This window comes from Thalassophryne amazonica, chromosome 12 (assembly GCF_902500255.1).
Source record: "Thalassophryne amazonica chromosome 12, fThaAma1.1, whole genome shotgun sequence".
Lineage (NCBI taxonomy): Eukaryota > Metazoa > Chordata > Actinopteri > Batrachoidiformes > Batrachoididae > Thalassophryne > Thalassophryne amazonica.
In genome coordinates, this window is record NC_047114.1 from 11915128 (window position 1) to 11937090 (window position 21963).

At 41.3% G+C, this 21963-nt stretch overlaps 1 protein-coding gene across 2 annotated transcripts in view; it reads right to left on the minus strand.

The window, feature by feature from the left end:
* Positions 1-2385: 2385 nt before the first annotated feature.
* basp1 (brain abundant, membrane attached signal protein 1) overlaps positions 2386-21963 on the minus strand; it is a 138440-nt gene continuing 118862 nt past the window's right edge. The window contains exons 1-2 of one of the 2 annotated variants that reach the window (XM_034182683.1): positions 17320-17331; positions 2386-5917 (exon numbers count right to left, since the gene is read on the minus strand). In XM_034182683.1, the coding sequence (XP_034038574.1) occupies positions 5317-5901 (585 nt within the window). In that variant the 5' untranslated portion in view covers positions 5902-5917; positions 17320-17331 and the 3' untranslated portion in view covers positions 2386-5316. Of the gene's footprint in view, positions 5918-17319; positions 17332-21963 lie in introns of those variants that run through there. The other variant, XM_034182682.1, reaches the window with a different exon arrangement.

The following is a 21963-nucleotide window of genomic DNA, read 5'->3' on the forward strand; positions in this document are numbered from 1 at the left end:
AAACCTGGATGTATTGAGGTGCCATCACAGATGTGTAAGTTGCCCATGCCTGTCTCACGTTTTCTTTTCGTGCTCCAGTGATGAAATGAGTCAAATTTTCATGACAATGTTTTTTAACTCACTATTACTAACCCTACTCCTACCCATGACCCTAACCTTAACTATAACCTAATCTTACTCCTCCCCCCCACCCTAACCATAACCACCCCTGAACCCCCACCCCCACTTCACTTTTAATTTCGTGCAGCCATCACGGTTTGAATCAGAATGAATTTGTGTTGCCGTGATGAAAATGAAGTGCTTTTCCTCACAATAACACGAAACAATATTTTAATGTATATTTCGTGCTGCTGAATCACGACTTGCTGTGAGACTGGGTTGAAGTTGTCCATGCCATGGGCACTAACAGACCTCCATACCATCACAGATGCTGGCTTTTGAACTTTGCGCTGGTAACAATCTGGATGGTCTTTTTCCTCTTTTGTCCGGGGGACACGACGTCACACAATGAAGTCGGTTTTTAATGTAGTGCCACCTGAGGGATCAAAGGTCACGGGCATTCAGTGTTGGTTTTCGCCCTTGCTGCTTACATGTAGAATGTTCTCCAGATTCTCTGAATCTTCTGATTATATTATGGACTGTAGATGATGGAATCCCTAAATTCCTTGCAATTGAACATTGCGAAACTTTGTTCTTAAACTGTTGGACTATTTTTTCACACAGTTGTTCACAAAGTGGTGATCCTCACCCCATCTTTGCTTGTGAAAGGCTGAGCCCTTTGGGAATGCTCCTTTTATACCCAATCATGTCACTCACCTGTTTCCATTTAACCTGTTCACCTGTGGAATGTTCCAAACAGGTGTTCTTTGAGCATTCATCAACTTTCCCAGTCTTTTGTTCCCTCTGTCCCAGCTTTTTTGAAATGTGTTGCAGGCATCCATTTCAAAATGAGCAAATATTTGCACAAAAACAATAAAGTTTATCAGTTTGAACATTAAATATCTTGTCTTTGTGGTGTATTCAATTGAATATAGGTTGAAGAGGATTTGTAAATCAGTGTATTCTGTTTTTATTTACATTTCACACAATGTCCCAACTTCATTGGAATTGGGGTTGTACATAACAAACACGCACAGTATCAGAAGAATATGTGTTTGAATTTTTTATTATTTTTTTTAGCTAGCTGCACGTGAAATAGTCAGAGAGGGTTCACAGGTCCAATGGTTCACTTGTCTGAGGGTGTATTTACTCCAAATTAAGGCAAATGTCGCAGTTCACAGAGTCACTCATGAAGGTTGGATAATTGCCGTTTGAATTAAATGCCAAAGTCTTAATTATGGAATATTCTGTATGACATTGTACAGTGCAGCGTTATAACCAGCGACGTTAAAACAAAGTGATGTGTTTTTAAAGTAACGTTCAATCTCACATCACTGATGAAAAAAATGTCTTTTTAATTGAAACTAAAAGCACATGTAAGTATACAGCTAGTAGTGCAGCCTACTGAAACTTGGCATCAAAATATTAAAGGATTACTGACTACTGGTCTGTGTGGGAAATTATCAGACTTGTCAGCACCTCAGTGTGATAATTTCCCACACAGACCAAGCAGGCAAGGTTAATCATTTGTTTATTATTTGGCTATTATATATAAACCCGCAAACTTAGGGTATCGCCCAAATATGAAAGCTGCTGATGGTTTTGGGGTTGTAGTCAGGCCTGTTCACCTCCATGAAGAACTTGTTAACAGATGGTCTGGTCATTAGCTGGTAAGCTTTCAATCTGTCTGCTTTTTCCGATGCTGTTTGGATATTTTTGGAGTATGTTCATATCCGACTTGGTTTTCTCATTGTGTTTTTAGCTTTCTGGTTTGGAACGAATGTGATATGCATTCCGGACCGATTGTCATGGTAACGTCTGATATGGGAAAATAGATTGGAAATCATGTGTAGTGCTGCAGCCATATAATTAAATTCATTTATTGATCTGAACCTTTGGACTAATGAACCTTTGGACTAGTGGGATGTCAAGCTGAGTCATTGTAGCAAATCTAAGATAGCTAGCATGCTAGCTAGTGGGATTACTACTTGATTGAGAAAATTTAAATTACATTATTTATCCAGTCTTAATGACCTGGTTTGGAGAAGTTTAATCTTTGGCAGAGCAGGATTTTTATCAAATTGATTAGATTACTGTGGAGTACGATAGCTGCCAACATGCTAGCAAGACCGTGATGGCTGAAGTCAAATATTTCTATCAACACAGAATACCATTTCCTGCATGCCACACAGTGAGATGGAACAAATAACCATCACCTACTGTTGATAGCCTCCCCCCCGTCCCCCCAGTGGTGGTGGGAGAAAAAAACCTTCACTTGCAATGTTGTAACGTTTCAATCAATTTCTTACATTTTATTATTGTTGCATTTATACAAGTACATATAGTTTTGAATGCATCAATTTCCATATTATTTTGTTTGACAAAGTGGTGTGGAGATAGCAGAGGTGACACGGGATGAAAATATCAACTGTCGTGGATGCAGACTGAAAATAATTATTTTTCCCCACTTGACCAAAAAGACAGGACTACAGGTTCACCCAATCACAGACATGCAATTCACCGAGTCAAAGAGGAAGAAGAACCAGGTGAGTGACGCGCAAACGCTCCGTCAAAGATTCTGCTACAGTTTGACACGAGCTGGGAGTGAAACATTGCGGGTCAAAATGGAACTGTTTGCAATTATTGGCAGAAATGACTAAATATATGCATATATGCAAAGGTGTAAGTAGTACCCACTTAAGTAGAGCAGTTGTGGATCTTTGAATCAATGCTGAACATGAAAAATTCTTGATTTTTCTTCTCATTTTACCAATACAATAAATTTCATGCACTAATAAAATTGTGGGAAAGAAAAAAGTCCACTATCTGAGCATACTTACTGCTAGAATGTAAAAAAATAAAATAAAATAAAAAACTGGAGACAGGACTTTAAATGCAGTATTTCTGTTTTACTTAAGTAGATTAATGTCACCACTGCACATATGTACAATTACAATGTTTATATGACTGATTAGAAAAATGCATGAGGGCTGAAAATGACAATATCAGAGGCTCCCTTTCATGTGCGAGGCTTTCTCATCCCATAATGATAAATATGGTGTCACCATGGAAACTAGCTGATCGCTAATGACCCATTTCAGATTCTACTACTACTACTACTACTGTATAATCAATATTGATGAATCAAAATGACACATCAGGTCAGTTAACTTAATTACTCATTAAATCTACAACAGTCTCAAGTTTAAATGTACTGAAAACAAAACTTTTGGAAACTGAAGCCATGCTGGAAGTCCTGAGACCTAAATCCACCAAACTCTATGTTTGTATTCAGAAATATTTAGCAAAACAAACCAGTAGCTGAATAGGAAGAATAATGTAAAGAAGATAAACTGCTAGTAACCATGGCTGCGGTAAAACAGTGGGTTATTCATAAACCACAAGGTTGATGGATCAATCCCTGGGTATATACTACCACTTGGATCAATGCATAATTTTAAGTTTAAATAATCTACTGTTTTAAGAACACAGAACTTGGCATTTGATTATACTGCTAATATTAAGGTGTAAAATATCATTTTGTATAAAGAGAATAAGTTGAGCCAGTTTATTCCCCTGAAAGTTGCATAAATTAAAAAGCTGTGCAGCTGGTTGACTTTTTATTTATTTATTTCAGTTTTCTCAAATTCTCCCAATGATGCAGCAAACAACGAGTAAGACATGACCTTAAACATTTATATCTCCAAAAGATATTTAAAAGTTTTAAACAAGTCTCACAATGTTGTCAGAAAAATTTGTATTTTGTAATGAGATTTGGAATCCAGACTTCCAAAGAAGACTGGAGAGTGTGGCTTTGCAGATTTTTTTGTATTACAAATGTTAAAAATTTGCCTTACAATATATCTAAAGGCTTTCGTACAAAATGTAGAAATTCATTTGAAAAATCTGCTGGATTTACGTGTCTAAAAATGCATTTTGTTCTGCATTGCCAGTATTTGACATCCTCCAACATGTCTCAGAAGGTCTAAACTCAATCGTCATCACACTTGTTGAATGTCTTTGGTAACTTTTTATTTTACATATTTTGTTGTTTTTATTTCCTACAACAGAACTGATATGTGAAATTTCTTTGGAACATTTATGTGGAGGACTGACATTTGGCAAAGAATTATAAGAACAACAAAAGGCCATGTTCCAATTAATAATGTGTAATTCCAGTAAATTGAATATTGATCATTTTTAAAATATAAAAACAATCAACGGATTAAAGTGGATTAAATTGATTGCTATGTTTTGCTGTCAGAATTATGAGGTCACCCCAATCTGAGTGTGTATCTGTGCATCGTTTCTCAGGTCACATTTACTTTATAAACTAAACTACTAGTACAATAAACAGCTCCATTCTGGAATTGGTCCAAATCAACATCAAGTACTTTGTTCAGAAACATAGAAGCTGGAATGATTTGCATTTAAAACCAATTTCCACACAGGAAATCACTCATAATCCAAATCATCAACAATCTGCTCCCATCTTCTCTATGACACAAGAACATATGTTCTTCCTCATAATTCATACCAAAGTACACAGTCCTTCACAGGAAACTTTGTAGGAAAGTGGAGCTAAAATTACAGAATGTGTAAAATAAAGTATCACCACTCTTTCTGGGCTTTTGGGGCAAAGTGGTTTTTAAACCCAAAAGGAAAATGGTAGCACCACAACCCAACCACACCATGAAGCCAGGGAAGGCATGTGTCAAAAATGGGAACAAGCACAATTCCACAGCACCAAAAAGTAGTGGAGGTACCACACCAAAGTGGAGAACAGCACGCTCTGAAGAGGTGGATCTGAAGGACACGGCGAAGAGTGGAACCCCGACTGGTTTTCAAAGAGACCCCCACGCAAGTCCAGACACAGGCCATCTGAGGGCCAAGGCAGGAGTCGGGTTAATCTTTGTGACCATATGAGGGAGATGGACTAGGAACAGCGATGCGTATGAGTGACATAAACTCGTATCAAAGTTCAAATACTAGAGAGGAGAAAAAATAAAAGATAACAATAATAATAATAGCCATAATCATCTGCACCAGCGTGAAACAATTCTGCGGTGGTTTGCTCCTCCTCCTTCAGCGAAACATCACCATCATCATCATTATTATGATTATAATATGGGCGGGCTCGTTAAATTCACTTTCATCTTTTTGCACTTCGTTGTTGTGGAGTTATGTACTTATTCGGTTCCGAAAAGAAGCCGTCCATTAATCTTGAACTGCTACGGTTTGATCCTTGCTTGGTGCCTCTGTGGCGTTCACCTCCTTGCCTGCTGCGGCGGGTTCGTTGGCTGGTGTTGAACTAGGGGCAGTGGCCTCCTTTGTCCCCACCGCCTCTGTCGGCTTGGGCTCAGGAGAAGCGGCTTTGGCTGCGGGGGCCTCAGTCTTTTTGGCGTCAGCCTCGTCTTTGCTGTCAGCCGCTGGGGCGGGAGTCGCGGTCTTGGCCTCGGGCTCCTTGGTGGCAGGGGCAGCTGGTTTTTCTTCAGCCTTGTTGGGCTCTGCACTCTTGGGTGCCTCTGTTTTCGACTCTGCTTTGGTGGCAGGCTTCTCCGGTTCCTTCACGGCGTCTTTTTCTCCCTCTTTGGGCGCTGCAGCATCTGCTGCTGACACTTCCTTGACCACTGTGTCGTTAGCTACCTCCTTATCGTCAGCAGCGGCCGAGGTTTCGTCTTTCATTTTCTTTGTGGCTTCACTCTCCTCAACAGATGCCCCCTCTGCTTTGGCATCTTTGTCTTTGGCTTTGTCATCATTTACACTGTAGCCCTTCTTCTTTTTGCTGAGCTTTCCTCCCATTTTCACTCTCTGTCTTCTGGAACACAAGGAACAAATCATCACAGTTTTAGAGATGAATAAGCAGATTTGCATCGACACTTCAATAAAACTGGATCTTTTCCTTGTTTCTCTTCACAGCTTTCTGGCCACTGTGTTGAATTTCATTCACATTGTTTTCTTTTTGTTTCATGCAAATAAGATGATGACAACAACACCTGACCCCTCCTCCCCTTAAACCCTGTTCAGACTACAGTTGGCAATCCGGCTCGCTTTTCCAAACCTAGTTCATCCAAACTCAGTCTGGTTTAAGCTAAAAGAGATGTGTCTGGAAGTGAGAATGCCTGTGTGAGCATGGATCTGGACGCGGGAGCGTGGGGCACCTGTTATCTTCTCTTGGCGAGAAGGTCCTGTAGAAAAAGAAGATTGTTTGCTGTCCTCGCTGCTGCCCGGATTCTAGTCACATCTGCGTTCAGACCTCGGTGAATCCCGCTCAAATCAGGACAGAAAACAATCCGAATTAAATCCAACTTGTGCCATTTCACATTCAGGAAAAAAATCTGTCCAGCTCGAGCTGGATTGCCAATCCCAGTCTGAACAGGGCCTGATGCAAGATTCATGGTTTTATAACACCCGCACCCACCCGACCTGTCATGAGAGCCAATTCACACAACCTGACCCACAAAAATATGCGCTGATTAAAGACCCAAACCTGTGCCGACACACGGAGGGGAAAAACAAAAAACAAAAATAAAGCCAAAGTATCTACGAGGTCTGTCCATAAAGTATAGGTCCTTTTTATTTTTTTCAAAAACTATATGGATTTCATTCATATGTTTTTACGTCAGACATGCTTGAACCCTCGTGCGCATGCGTGAGTTTTTCCACGCCTGTTGGTGACGTCATTCGCCTGTGAGCACTCCTTGTGGGAGGAGTCGTCCAGCCCCTCGTCGAAATTCCTTTGTCTGAGAAGTTGCTGAGAGACTGGCGCTTTGTTTGATCAAACTTTTTTCTAAACCTGTGAGACACATCGAAGTGGACATGGTTCGAAAAATTAAGCTGGTCTTCAGTGAAAATTTTAACAGCTGATGAGAGATTTTGAGGTGATTCTGTCGCTTTAAGGACTTTTCACGGTGCGAGACGTCGCGCAGCGCTCTCAGGCAGCGTCATCAGCCTGTTTCAAGCTGAAAACCTCCACATTTCAGGCTCTGTTGATCCAGGACATCGTGAGAGAACAGAGAAGTTTCAGAAGAAGTCGGTTTCAGCATTTTATCCGGATATTCCACTGTTAAAGGAGATTTTTTTAATGAAAGACGTGCGGGCGGATTGCAGCGTCGGCTCGCAGCCGCCGCGACGCTCCGTCACAGGAAAAACACCTCCGTTGGAAGCCTTGAGGACAAGTTGGAACATCTCCAGCTGATAAACAATTTCTCATATACTCACTCCACTGAAAGCCATCAAAAGCCAACTGGATTTTAACAAATGGTTATCAACACGGAGGTGTTTTTCCTGTGCCGCTGCGCCGCGTCGGCTGCGTCCCGACGCGCGGACCCGTCTGCACGTCTTTCATTAAAAAAATCTCCTTTAACAGTGGAATATCCGGATAAAATGCTGAAACCGACTTCTTCTGAAACGTCTCTGTTCTCTCACGACGTCCTGGATCAATAGAGCCTGAAATGTGGAGGTTTTAAGCTTGAAACAGGCTGATGACGCCGCCTGAGAGCGCTGTGCGACGTCTCGCACCGTGGGAAGTCCTTAAAGCGACAGAATCACCTCAAAATCTCTCATCAGCCGTTAAAATTTTCACTGAAAACCAGCTTAATTTTTCGAACCGTGTCCACTTTGATGTGTCTCACAGGTTTAGAAAAAATTTTGATCAAACAAAGCGCCAGTCTCTCAGCAACTTCTCAGACAAAGGAATTCCGACGAGGGGCTGGACGACTCCTCCCACAAGGAGTGCTCACAGGCGAATGACGTCACCGACAGGCGTGGAAAAACTCACGCATGCGCACGAGGGTTCAAGCATGTCTGACGTAAAAACATATGAATGAAATCCATATAGTTTTTGAAAAAAATAAAAAGGACCTATACTTTACGGACAGACCTCGTATACTGTGATAGAATACGTAGGAGTCACAATTTGCTAATGTGATACATATACATGACAGGAGGGGTGAATTCTCAAACCTGGGGAAATACACTGTGTTGAAGTTTTGTAGACGTAAATATGACCAACTTCCATAACAAATGTCAAGCAGAGGAGAAACTAAGTGAAAAGTTTGGAGGGCAGAGTGGGCTGTAATATGACATATGTGAATAAAATGAATCAAACCAGTGCAGCCTGAGCCCACTCACATCTGATTTACTATCAAAGTTTCCAGGGATATTCAGCTTATGAAGAAACTCAAAGACGATGAATGCAATTGGGATTTTGGAATCATGCATTTCATTTTAGACTGTTAAATTTACAACATATGTGAAAAATATCCACCAAAATATGATGTACGCGAACAGAATTCCATCAAATCTGACATACATGAAAAGCATGCAGATGAATTTTTCTGATCTCCAAACACAAATGTTTCTGCCACCCGAAAATGTAGAATGAACACATTTAAAATATTTGTTCTACAGAAATCATAAACAAGTTACATCTTTTCCTGTGTGCAAAAAACTCACGTTGAAAACATCACATATGTCACAATTTCACATATGTCAATTTTTGGACACAATCATGTGTGTGTGTGTGTGCGTGTGTGTGTGTGTGTGTGTGTGTGTGTGCGTGTGTGTGTGGCCATTGCAGAGATTCTTCATAAAAACTGATGACATCATCATGTTGTGTGCACACTGAGCTCCAGTCCTGCTGAGTCACAGTTTTTTGCTGCTTATGCTCTTGATAATAAAGGTTGTGTTCACGTATGTTAAATCTTGACAGAATTTGGAGTGAGCATTAAATATTGTTCTGTCTTAGGAATATTGAGGAGAGGACTTTGCAGATTGCTATATTTCTAAGCATTTATCACTGCAATATTGATAATCAGAAGACTCTGCTAGATTTGGGACCACTTGGATTTTGAGATTTTTTTTGACAGAAATTAAACATACGTGAACACCAAAATATAAGACCTTATAAAAAACAAACCAAAGCCAATATACCATTTATTTGGCAATTAATAGATTTGTATGATCCATATCTGTGAATAGAAACTGTATCCAGTTAACCAGACCAACAAAATAACTCAATTTTGAAACTTGAAAATTGGGTGTCCAGATATATCACAAAATAAACATGTCTGAGTATCCATTTTTTTCAAATGTTTTGTTAAAAAAAAAAATCAGCTATGAAAGATTCTGAGGCAAGACTGTTTCTGCAGATATGCAATATAAAACCGAAGAGATAAACTAAAAGAAACAAATATTTTTCGTGCATCTTATTTATTTGAAGACCATTTACAGAAGCATAGCACAAAATAAAACTTTAGCAGATTGTGACTCATAGGCATAAGATTTTAGATAAGAACTCACTCACTCACTCACTCACTCACTCACTCGTTCACTCACACGCATGGGGATGTGCACAAAACTTGGATGTTTGGCACCTTAAAGCTACAGTTTTTGTTCTCAGCCAAAACAGAATACTGGCAAACTGTGACTGTATTATTTTTTTAAATTTCGCAAATGGGTACGGAGAGATTTGTGAGATGTTACGCTGCCTAACGCAGACTCAAGCAGTGCAGAGCGCACCCCCGTTTTAATTTAACACTGCTTCTTTCAATGAAGTACAATGCCTATGCTTCTACAGACAGGAATTCTGCTGTGACAACTGCTATGATGGTTTTTCTACTGTCAACCTGAACGCAGCATAAATGCAGACATCAAGCAGCGCACAGCGCACACCCTAGCATATGTGCGTTAGAGAGAGAGAAAAACTGAAGATGAAAGTAATCACATCTTATTCTGTATCTGTAAATTATTACTCATTTAGGGGGAACCTGCTTAGTGAGTTTTTGCACTTTTTGACACACCCCACCTGCTCGACCCACAGGTCAACCTCTGACCTCCAGGCCATATTCCACTGTGTTTGTACACCCTCATTCGGATGATGTGTGCTCTACAGCCGGTGGCTGTGCTAAGAAAGGAAAATGTGCTTGTGGCCCTGTCTTGACATTGGAAACAAAACAAGGTGTGCAAGAGGGTTTTGGGTGTGTTTAATCACAAGTTGCTGTTGAAGCGATGGGAAAACCTCGAGCAAAGCTGGTGCTGAGTGTAAAGGCTTTAGAATTACTGTGTTCACCAGGCATCGGTGTGTCTGAATGTCAACCAATCAAAGTCCATCCCTTTAAACTGAAGTGTCAGCAGGCAGGTTTCCATGACCTTTCAAATTGTACAGTTTGAAGTAACAAACTAAAAATATCCTTAAAGGAAACATATATTAAAAAACCTAAAACCCCCCAAAAGTTTTTTGTGCTTAACTTTTGCATAAATCTGTAATGGAAACACATGTAGTGAGATCTAGCTCCAGACTGACGTATAGACACCACTGGTTCTAAAAGTCCTCAAATAGATAAAACTTCAGATGTTTCTTTTGTCAGATTTACTCTTTGAGTTCTGTGACTGATACAGACATTCTTTTCATTTTACTGTCTAAAAGCAATTGGTGGCATTTTTTCTTCAAAAAAAAAAAAAACTGCAGAAGAAATTTTACAACTACGCACAAATTCACCCTGTGACTCGGACATCCCAAACAGAGAATCCATACGAAATACTCCTCCACTTGTTACTGAGGGAGACTAAATGATCCCACATGTTGTCCAAAAACAGTGCCTGCTGTCCCTGTCGGCCGTTCCTGCCGCAGCTTTACACGGGCGACAAAGGAGAGCGTGTGCTGCTGGCAGGCCCCTGACTCACAATCATCTGAGAGGACAATATCTGGTTTTCAGGGTCCAGGACGCTGCCTCCCCGGTGATCAGGTGGTTTCAGCGTTTGAAGAGCCAGCACAGGGTCGAGACAACCTGGACCAAATGTTCAGAGTCACACTGAAGACTTAATTTATCCTCCAAACTGCAGACAGACACACAACAGTACGAGCACACAGGAGCATGAAAACACGCTGTTAACTAGAGGAGCACTCAGGCGTGAACACCTGCACCCAGGCCAAAGCATCCTGGGCTTTGTTTTTTATTTCTCTCAACATTACTGCTTTCGAGTTTTCTTATAACTCGGTTATCATCCGCAGCTGTCAGTGTGAACAATCCAGATCCAGATCCAGATCTAGATCTGTATCCAGATTAATTTAGTCACGGTCAGTGGATGAGTTTTTGAGAAACTTATTAATGCAAGGGCCATATTTCTACATCTTCCACCTGTGTGAAGTCTTATGAATACAAAAAGTATTAAAGACATAAAGTGTCTCAAAGTGTGGGTTATGGCAGGGACATGGTTTTGGCCATGACCTACTTTTAACAAGGTCACAAGGGTCACAGGGTGTTCACATGCAAAGTCATCCAAGATTTTGGTCTGGAAACATCCTGCCCCCAATATCAAACTATTGACAGGTTACCATGGTTACCATGGGAGTGAGATAAGTATGGAAGCACACAACCCATTTAATGCCACACCTCCCGCCAGTGATGCCGGTAACGCGTTACTCTAATCTGACCACTTTTTTTAGTAACAAGTAATCTAACGCGTTAATCTTTCCAAATCAGTAATCAGATTAAAGTTACTTCTCCATGTCACTGTGCGTTACTATTATTTTTCATTGTGGGTCGACAGCAGCATTAAACTTGGTCTGTGGGCAGGAGGTCGGGGTTCGACTGAACTGCCCACTTTAAGCGAGCTGTGAGCTTTTCATCCGTGTTTTTTTGCAGCTGCTCGACTCGTCCTCACCTCTTAAAGCGCGGTGATCAGCACACCTGCACTGAGCTTTACAAAGACATTTTTATACTGTTTTTCCTCCTTTATTTAGAATTCTGAGCTGAGCCGCTCTGTATCTGGTCGTTAAAAACAGCTGATCCTTCGCGACGCGTCAACAACTAACACTATTTTCCACTCAAATGCACCTAAACTCTCTTTCTGAGGACCACATGATGTGAAAACGCAATAAAACTTTATTACCTGTAAAACTGGTCATGTTTTCTGCATAAATAAATGTTATCCATTCTTTGTGCTCAAACGCCAAAGCAGGGGCGAATCCAGATGGAATGGGGGCGTGGGGCAAGGATGTGCCCCCCCCCCACAACACCCCTAGATTAAAGGTCCAGTTGTGAAGCCGTTTTTTACTACAACTACTAATATTGCTTAAAATAATAATAATTTCGACAAGAAAAATGTTTATAGAGAATTTAAATGTTAGAAAAATGTTAGAATTTAATAGTTACATTTATAAACAATGTAGGTTCGAAATTGCAAGTTTTACTGTTACAGTGCTGTCAACAGTTAAATATGAGGTCAAGAAAGAGGTCTTTATTTTACTTTTTATAAAACAAGTATTTATTTTCATTGACGTCAAGAAAGGGTGACTATAAAGTGAGTTTTGGCAAAACAGGTATCTGTCATGTTGAGGTGGCAGAGGGTTGTTTTCGGCAGCTGGGAAAAGTAACTAAAAAAGTAACTAGTAATCTAACTTAGTTACTTTTACAATTGAGTAATCAGTAAAGTAACTAAGTTACTTTTTCAAGGAGTAATCAGTAATCAGTAATTGGATTACTTTTTCAAAGTAACTGTGGCAACACTGCCTCCCACAGCAGGTGGCGCCCCTTTCTAGGTATTTAACCCCTTAACGCCTATTGTCGCATATATGCTACAAACCGTTTGACTCAATCAACCAGACAAGATAGCGTCTGCATTCCCCCAATGCCGGTTAGTCTGTATTCGCTACAGACCTAGGAACCTTCAACAAGCACTTGTTTCTAGTGGGACCGCAAAGTGACGGACTTATTTCCTGTTTACGCATGAGGACAACTCTGGTCACGGATTTATTGATATAAGGCAGAGAAATTTGATCCTGAGGTGTATATAAGGTAAATTGTGCTAAGATAAAAATACTCACCTGCTTATTATGTGCTTATACACTTGACGTAATGAGGTGAAATATGTGTGACAAGTATTTTTGAAGTTATTATAATATTTAGCTTTGTAGAATATTAGCGACAGTACAGACGGTTGCCCAGTTCCGGATCACCTTTTTTAAAGTCCCACTATACGGAGCCATAATGCAACTGAATGTCCTTTATTGTGTATTGTTGTATTGGGTATTTAGATGTTATTTAGCGGAAAAAGTCTGGGTGGAGCAGCGCTTCTACTTAAAGTGTGAAGCCACATTATGTGTGGTGCAAACATTTGCCAGAAACGGATCACTTTTGCCAGTTCCAGATCACGACACTCTGCGTCACTTTGGGGTCATTCCTGGCATCTGACTGGAGCCCTTCTAATGCAGAATGATACACACTGTGCCCGAGAATGTGTTTTGAACACAAAATGATAGAAATAATACTTATTAAATGAGAATTTACTTCATTTCGAAAAGTGCCGTTATACGTTTTTACGAGTAAAAAATGAAGTGTGGAGGTGAGATTTCTCCCGAATTAAAAAGTAAAAGCCCCCACATTCATGTCCATTCGTGATGTCGAGATGACTCCCAAAGTCCAAAAGACTCACAACTACAGACACGAGGCTGCTGCTTCAAGTGATCCGGAACTGGCAAATTTTCGCGTCGAGATAAATGTGTGCAGCAATTAAACAGCAAGACATAACACACTGACATTTTCTACCCAAGTAAGTAAGTATTTTCCCACTCTACCAAAAACACAGAACGGCTAACTCACCTTTGCTACGTTTTAGAGATCGTTACTTTAAAACTTGCAGGAATGAGTCAGAAAAAGCGCGCACACCACAGACACTGGATGTTTTGATTCCTCTGCTGGTCACAAGGACGGCTGGATCCGGTCGAGCTTGTGGTCGTTTGTAGACAAAACATCAATCTTTCCACTGGTACCAAGTATTAGCTTATTTGTGCTGATTACGAGAAACGGCGGCACAAAAACTACAGCAGTGATCCAGAACTGGCAATGATCTGGAACTGGGCAAGTGACTGTAGGCCATAAGCCTAACACTAACTGCTAACCAGTGCTATATAGAAAAACGCTTTTTGGGACGGCTTATCTAGGTAATCCTTTGTATTTTGCTTAGTTATTTTCAATAGTTTTTATACAGACACCATGCCGGGATACACCATGCTGGGATATGAATACAAAAGCTATTTATTTTTATGCAGATCCGAATGAAACCTTCCATGTTTTACGGCACATGCGTTAGCGCGCAACCTCGCGTCAGAACTCCCACAGAGGACAGTGAGGATAGCTGTCTCAGCGATAGTGCAGGCAGCGAGGAGGAATATGTTCCAAAGCCAGACGATGAAGAGAGCAGCATTGAGAGTGACAGGAGCAGCAGTGATGAGGAATATGTTGCCAAGCCAGGTGAATAAGGATTCAAAATTAGGACCACCACCAGCCAAATGCTGGTAAATTTTTATGTTGGCTGGTAGTAGATTTTAGACTGAAAATGCTGATTTCCTATTTGAATGGCTAGTGAATTTCACCAGTTTGTGCATAGATTATCCATAGATTTTCACATTTCTAAAAGTTAATTTTGACCCCTGCAGGTGATGGTAAGAGCAGTATCGAGAGCAACAGAAGCAGCAGTGAGAAGGAGTTTCAAGACCGCGATGGGGGCAGTGCGGGCAGCGATGGCAAATGTGTTCCAGGCGAGGGGATGAAGAGAGCAACAGGAGCAGCAGTGATGAGGAGGTCGATAGCACCAGTGCCCAAGCTGCAAGAAAGAAACGAAAGAGACAAAACAAAGACAAAGTGGCATGGAAGACGGTGAAGCAGACTCAGAGCTCTGCAAAAAATGTGCCAGTTTGGCAAGGTGCTCTCCCAGACAGTGACTCAGTCAGACAGCCTATTGATTATTTCAGACAGTTTTTTGACACTGAAATTTTGGCTCTTATTGTCTATCAGAGCAATCTGTACAGCACACAAGAAAATCCAAACCATGCCTTGAAATGAGATCAGAAGGAATTGGAGCAGTTCATTGGAACTGTTCTGTACATGAGTGTTATCCGCTTACCTCGCTCTAGGATCTACTGGTCTAATGCATGTCATGTAGAGCAGGTGGCAGATGTGATGCCCCGCGACAGGTGGGAAGAAATTAAACATTTCATTCATTTTAGTGACAACACGGCACCCAACAACAGTGACAGGCTGTTCAAAATTAGGCCACTAATTGATTCCCTGCTCCCCAAATTCCAAGCCCTGCCTCAAGATCAGATACTGTCTATTGATGAACAAATGGGGCCATTCAAAGGCAGGTCTGTTCTAAAAGAGTACATCCCCAAAAAGCCGTACAAATGGCCAACAGATCTGTCGGCCAAAAAGAGGGGGCGGCCTTCATCTGATGTGGAGCGAGAGTTCGAGAAGAAGCAGCGCAGGGGACCAACTAAGGCTATTCTCACAAAAGATGTCCGTGCTGATGCTGTGTGTCACTGGCCAGAAATCGACAGTGTGAGGCAAAGAAAAAAAAAAAAACAGTTTTGTTACATTGTTTGTTTACATTGTTGTGCGTGCGTGCATGCGTGAGTGTGTGTATGAGTGTTTGTATGTATGTATGCATGTGTGTCCGCGTGTGCGTGAATGCGTGTGTTTGTATGTATTTATGTGTGTGTGTGCGCGCGTGTGTGCATACGTGCATGTGTGTGTGTGTGTGTGTGCGTGTGTGTGTGTGTGTGGTGAGGTTAACCCTGGGGCTACCATGGCCCCTGCTCCTAAAATAATTAGAGTGGAGTAACATTGTTATGTTACATTGTTACATTGTTACATTGTTACACTGTTACATTCCTATAGCCTTAACAGTAATGTTTGTGTATACTGTGTTGGTGACATGAAAGTGGTCATAATTATTATTATAGAATACCTGCTGTTGCAGATTTATATAAATAAATAAGTAAAAAAAAAAAGTGTGAATCAATAAAACATTGTTTTTTCACTGTTATATTGTATTATTGACCATTATGCCTGCTGTTGCAAATATGCAACATACCAAACTGACCCCAAATTGACCAGTATGCCTGTTGTCGCAAATTTGCAAAATACCAAAATTTCTATTTATTTTTTGTGCAAAAGTGAAATTAATAATCTCAACATTATTTACCATCTACGAGTACTTAAAGGCAAAAACACACACAAAACATTTTTTTTTATATACAGCTATATAAATTCAGGCTATAATTTCACATTTAATTAAATACTGTTTAAATTTATATCTGCATACACTGTAGATAAGACTGAACCATTTAGCACTGACTTCATAATACAAAAAAAAAAACCTCTTACGTTGTACAAGTGCAAAAAAAAACTTTAATGTTCAGAATAAATATTTTCAGGTATGTGATTAAAAAATAAAAAGTACCTCATGACCATGGTTCAGTAGAAATGGATTACATGTAATCAGGATAACGTAACCAGATTACAAAATTTACATACTCTAATCAGGCCAGATTACATTATAAAAAATGTGTAATCAGATTACAGTTTTTTAAAGTATTTCTTGAATGCATTTTAATTTTTAAAATGTGGTAAAGGTATGAAAAATTATCAAGATCAAGTGAACTAGAAGCTGGTCTGCCCGTCAGTGTCGCCCCTAGAGGCCAATTCTTTGTTTTGTTGTTTAAGAGATGCTTTTCAAAGCATCACAAAATTGTCAAAGAAGAAAATTTCCACAAGATGGAAGACTAAAGCAGCATTTCTCCATCTGTAGCACTTGAAAAAACAGCTTTTGTTTTCTATCAATATTGTCATTATTTTAATTTTTGTGAAATTTGTTTTGGAAAAAAATATGATTGAAAGAGATGTATTTTAAAATACTTTGTTTTAATTTATAATTTACGGAAGCCTATTGCATTCACTGGATAAAAAAAAAAATTGACCACTGATCTCGTAATTACGAGATCCTCTTCATCCTCTTCTTCATTCAAAAGATCTCGTAATTACGAGAAAAGATCTCATAATTACGAGATCTCGTAATTATGAGATCTTTTCTCGTAATTACGACATCAGCGGTCAAATTTTTTTTAATCCAGTGAATGCAATATGCTTCCGTAATAATTTGTGAGATAAAGAGAAAAAAGAATATTTGTGTTTGTGTTCATTTTTTAAGTATGATGTACATGACTGTAAGTTTTTTAACCCTACATATGATGTTACTGATTGCAAAAATGGTCATGTAATTTGTTTTCAGTAACTTTTACATTTAAAAGTAATCTGACCCAACTCTGCTTATGACATCACACAAGCCAAGTCGCTGCAAAGCACCATCCTGCAGGAGGCAGTAGCGAGTGTAGCGCGCTGCTTTCATCCCTGCCGTTCTGTGTGTTTCTGAAGCTACCGTCAGATTAGCTACAAATGAGGGTGACAAGCAGTTGGCGTCTGTAGCTTGATGGGCGTGGCCATATATTATAAAAGATGGGGAAACCCAGTGCAGCACTATGAACATTTACTCATTGCTTGAATTCTTAATGGAACCAGAGTTTGATTGTTTCGGCCCAACGTCTTTCACAGTAGAGAGAAAACTGACCCACCTTTCGTCAAAAAAGTGACAGCTGCCAATCAAAATCGGCCACGTCACTAAGCCCCGCCCCCTCTATGACGTCATAGCCAATCAGAATCGATGACGTCACTATGTCCCGCCCCTAAGCCCCTCCCCTAGTCCCGCCTCCAAGCCCCGCCCCTTATGACGTCACAGCCAATCATAATCGATGACGTCATTATGCCCCGCCCCTAAGCCCCGCCCCTGATCCCGCCTCCGAGCCCCCGCCCCTTATGACGTCACATCCAATCAGAGTCGATGACGTCAGTATGCCCCGCCCCTAAGCCCCGCCCCCAGCTCCTCCCCTAGTTCCGCCCCTGGCTCCTCCCCTAGCCCCACCCCCAAGCTCCTCCCCTAACCCCGGCCAAGCACCGCCTCCAAGCCATACCTCCCCTCCCACCCAGGGTCTAATATTTTAATGTCATTTTATTTCATGAATTAAAGAACGATTAAAAATACCTAGATCTTTTTAATGTATTAAAGAATTAACTAATTCTGAAATAATTAAACATAAATCACTGTCTATTATTTAATGACCCTTTAATATCTTTAATTCTTAAATTATTACGTTTCCTTTTCTGTTTTTTAATTCGTAAATTAAAGAAGGGGAACAAATACCCGTCTCTCTCGGCTGTAAGTCTTTGCAGCAAGACGGTCAAATACCCACGCATAGAGCCGCTCGCGGAAACATGACCCCACGGCTGTAAAACCTGTTGCAGACGCTGTGTCTGTGTGAGTGCGTGTGTGTGTGCGTGTGTGTGTGTGTGTGTGTGTGTGTGTGGCGGGACACCCGCTGAGCGGAGATGCTGCCCCGAGGTGATGAACCCGAAGAACAATAAACAATGCTCCTTATCACTTACGTCCCTGGGAACGAGTCAGCGAGCATTTCCACTACGACCGGTGAAGAGTGAAGATGCCTGGACCCCCAGCTATGGGTATAAAATAGAATAAATTTGCGGAAAAAATCCTGGAAAACCATGTTGTTTAATTAAGTTTTCTTGTCTTCGAGCAGAGTGCGAAAACCGCATCAGCTTTCAGGGTAAGTGATTTAAGTAATCTGTTTTGATAGAAATGAGTGTTTTTAAATGATGCACGCCGTCTGAAACTGTTTTTTTTATTTTTTTTTAGACAAAACCACGCAGACGGTCCAGAGCGCGTTCGGACCCGTCCTCGGTAATATATTTGAAATAGTACAGAATATCCGCTTGCGAGGGTGATGCTTTGTATTCATTTATTTATGTTAATTCTAGAAATCAAGTCAGAGCCCCCTGAAGAAGTTCGAAGGCTGGAAGCCCCGACTTCACCACGCAGATGTAAGTACAGCGATCGAGATTAAATCACGATTAAAACTCTGGAATAACCCGATTTTTTCTGTCACAGCCCATGGAGAAGCGGGTCAGTGGGAGAGACCCGTAAAACGATCCGCGGATGTACACGGTAAGGAGTCGGAGTTTATGTATTTATTTATTTTAAATATTTAATAACTAACGATTTTCTCTTTTTTCAGCACGCGGTGGAGGGAGACCGTCTATTTTCCACAGAGACGCAAGGCTCGAAGATATTCTGAGCTGGGATTAACCTCATCACGCAACTTTCTTGAAAATGTGTAGTCTGTTTTTATTTTTTTATTTTTTCTCTTATTCCGATGGAACGGGAGAATTCATTTTGAAGAGGTATATTAACTGAATTTCTTGAGGTAGATTCTTCCTGCTACAGATTTTAAAAGATGGAAGGAGAGAATTCACATCGGGAAAATAACTTCGGACGTGTATTGGATTTAAACGCTTCAATAATCGACTCAGCGGGGAGCGCTCCTGGAGCAGATGGTCCATTACCCGAGGCGTTAAATTCGCCGCCTCAAAATAACATCGAGTCCGGAGAGAGACTTTTAAGCCGTGTTCGTTTAACACCGTTAAATGAGGCTCTTAACAATTTAGCGGCTGAACGAGAATCGGAAGAAATTAACCCCTACATCATTTCTGCGATTAACGCTATAAATTCGACGGTCCAGTCTGATACTGAAGAGCCCCCTGACCCCCCGCACACCTCACCTCCAGACGAGTCCGGTCCCGCGGCGTTGAACCAGGTACGTCTGACTCCGTTAAATAACGCCGTAAACCTCCTCGCGTGTGAAGTTAATCCTCACGTCCAATCCGCGGTGGATGAATTAAATCAAACGCCTAACGACGCTCGCGCTTTTTCACCTTTAAGAAGTCCCTCCCCGCGCAATGCGCGCGGAGAAGAGATTTTAAACAGAGCTCGTTTAACCCCGATAAACGCGGCGATCTCTGTTTTGATGGAAGACGGAGATGATGCACGACCGGGGTCCAGCCGACACTCTCCCATGACGGGTGGTGGGGCTGCTAACGTCATCAGGAGACCTGCTTTTAACAATATCGAAATCAGGCTGCCTCTCAATTTCCAGCGCGCCGACGAAATTCCCGACTACGCGGAATTTTACCGTAACGTCGTTGGGGCTCTTCATAACTCGGTCGAAAAGGCTTTAACACACGCCAGGGCCGGGGACTTTATCCAAATGGAGATTCGTGGGGACTCAGTCTACAACGAGGCCGCTTTGATCAGCTCATATAACGACGCTGGCGATGTGACGGGCTTCCAAAATCTGTTAGAACGATTGATACAATCAAATTCCAACGTTTTAGCCGACGAGTCTCTGGAATTAGTGGTTCAAGTCATCCGCAACCAGAACGGCGCGGGGAAGCGCAGAATAGATGACCTCCTCCATCACGAGGTTCTGAGGAAAAAATCCAAATGCCTTAATATCGTGTATAATCCTGACAACAGTTTATGTTTCGCGATAAACCTCGTTCAGTTATTGAATCCTCATCTGAGTACGCACGAGGCGGAGCAGCGCGGACTGGCGTTACAAAATAGCGTCGGATTAACGGAAGCTACGCCGGTATCTTTAGAGCAGGTGGGAAAATTTGAAAACGCTCTGGGTTGTAAAATTGTGGTGTTTTTCAGAGCCGAAGGGGAGAGAAAGCTGACAAAATTCCAGACAGGAATACCGGCGCAGCAGAAAACTCTTTTCGTTTTTCTGTTTAATAATCATTTTTACGGAATCATCGATTTAAAGAGATTTTTGGGAGTGAAATATGTATGTAAGTTTTGCTTTGAGGGGTACAATAACCACGCCTCCCATAATTGTCCGTCATATTGTAAAATTTGTGAATCCACGCAGTGTTATGAGAAAAATAACCCTGTATTCTGCAGCGAATGTAACAAGGAGTGTCGCTCTCCCACCTGTTACAGCCTGCATAAACAGCCGAAGTATCGTCCTTCCGCCGGTAAGTTCGTTAATGTGTGTGATAACAGAAAAAAATGCTCTCGATGTAAACGTGAGTATTACATAGCGTTTTCTAAAAACAGCGCTCCGCACGTGTGTAAGCAGAAGAGGTGTCATATATGCGGCGAGGCTCTCCAGGAGCCGAGCGAGGGTCACCTCTGCTATATGACCCCGCTCAAAGCTGAAGAGACGCATTCAGAGAAATACGTTTTTTATGATTTTGAAACGTATGTCGATAATAACGGGGAACACGTACCGTTTTACGTCAGCGCTGTAACAAAGACGGGTGATTTTTGGAGCGCATGGGGGACAGACTGCGTAGCCCGCTTCTTTAAACATTTTAGAACGAGAAAATTCAAAGAATACGTGTTCATCGCTCACAACTCAAAAGGTTTTGACGGCTATTTGCTTCTAAAGTATTTAGTCCAGCAGGGCGTAACCCCCGCTGTGATTATGACCGGGAGTAAACTATTACTCATGACAGACGCCGCCTTTAAACAGAAATATATAGATTCGTTATCTTTCCTTACAATGCGCTTATCTCAGATGCCTAAAGCCCTGGGGATCCGGCTGAAAGACGAAATCATCCGCAAAGGTTACTTTCCGCACCTGTTCAGTTCAGAAAAAAATCTGAACTATGTCGGTCCGTACCCTGACTCAGCGGCTTACGGGGTCGCAAATATGTCAGAGGGAGAAAGAGAGGAATTTAACGCGTGGTACGTGCGGAACAAAAACGCAATTTTCGATTTTAAAGCCGAGGCCGTTATGTATTGTGATAACGACACAAAAATCTTGGCTGCAGCCTGCTCCAAATTTATGTCTGAATTCATCGCTGAAACACTCGTGGATCCTTTTACCTGCGTTACAATCGCCTCGGCGTGTATGAAAGTCTTCCAAACTAACTTTCTTGCTCCAAAAACGCTGGCGATCCCCTCCGCCGACAATTATAGAACGAGGCATAAAAAATATTCGGACGTGGCCGTGCAATGGTTAGAATGGGTTGCTGAGACGCAAAACATTATCATCGATCATGCTCTAAACAGGGGCGAGAAAAAAATAGGAGGTTATTATGTTGATGGGTATGCTCAGATTGACGGCCGGATAAAAGTGTGGGAGTTTCTCGGATGTTTTTACCA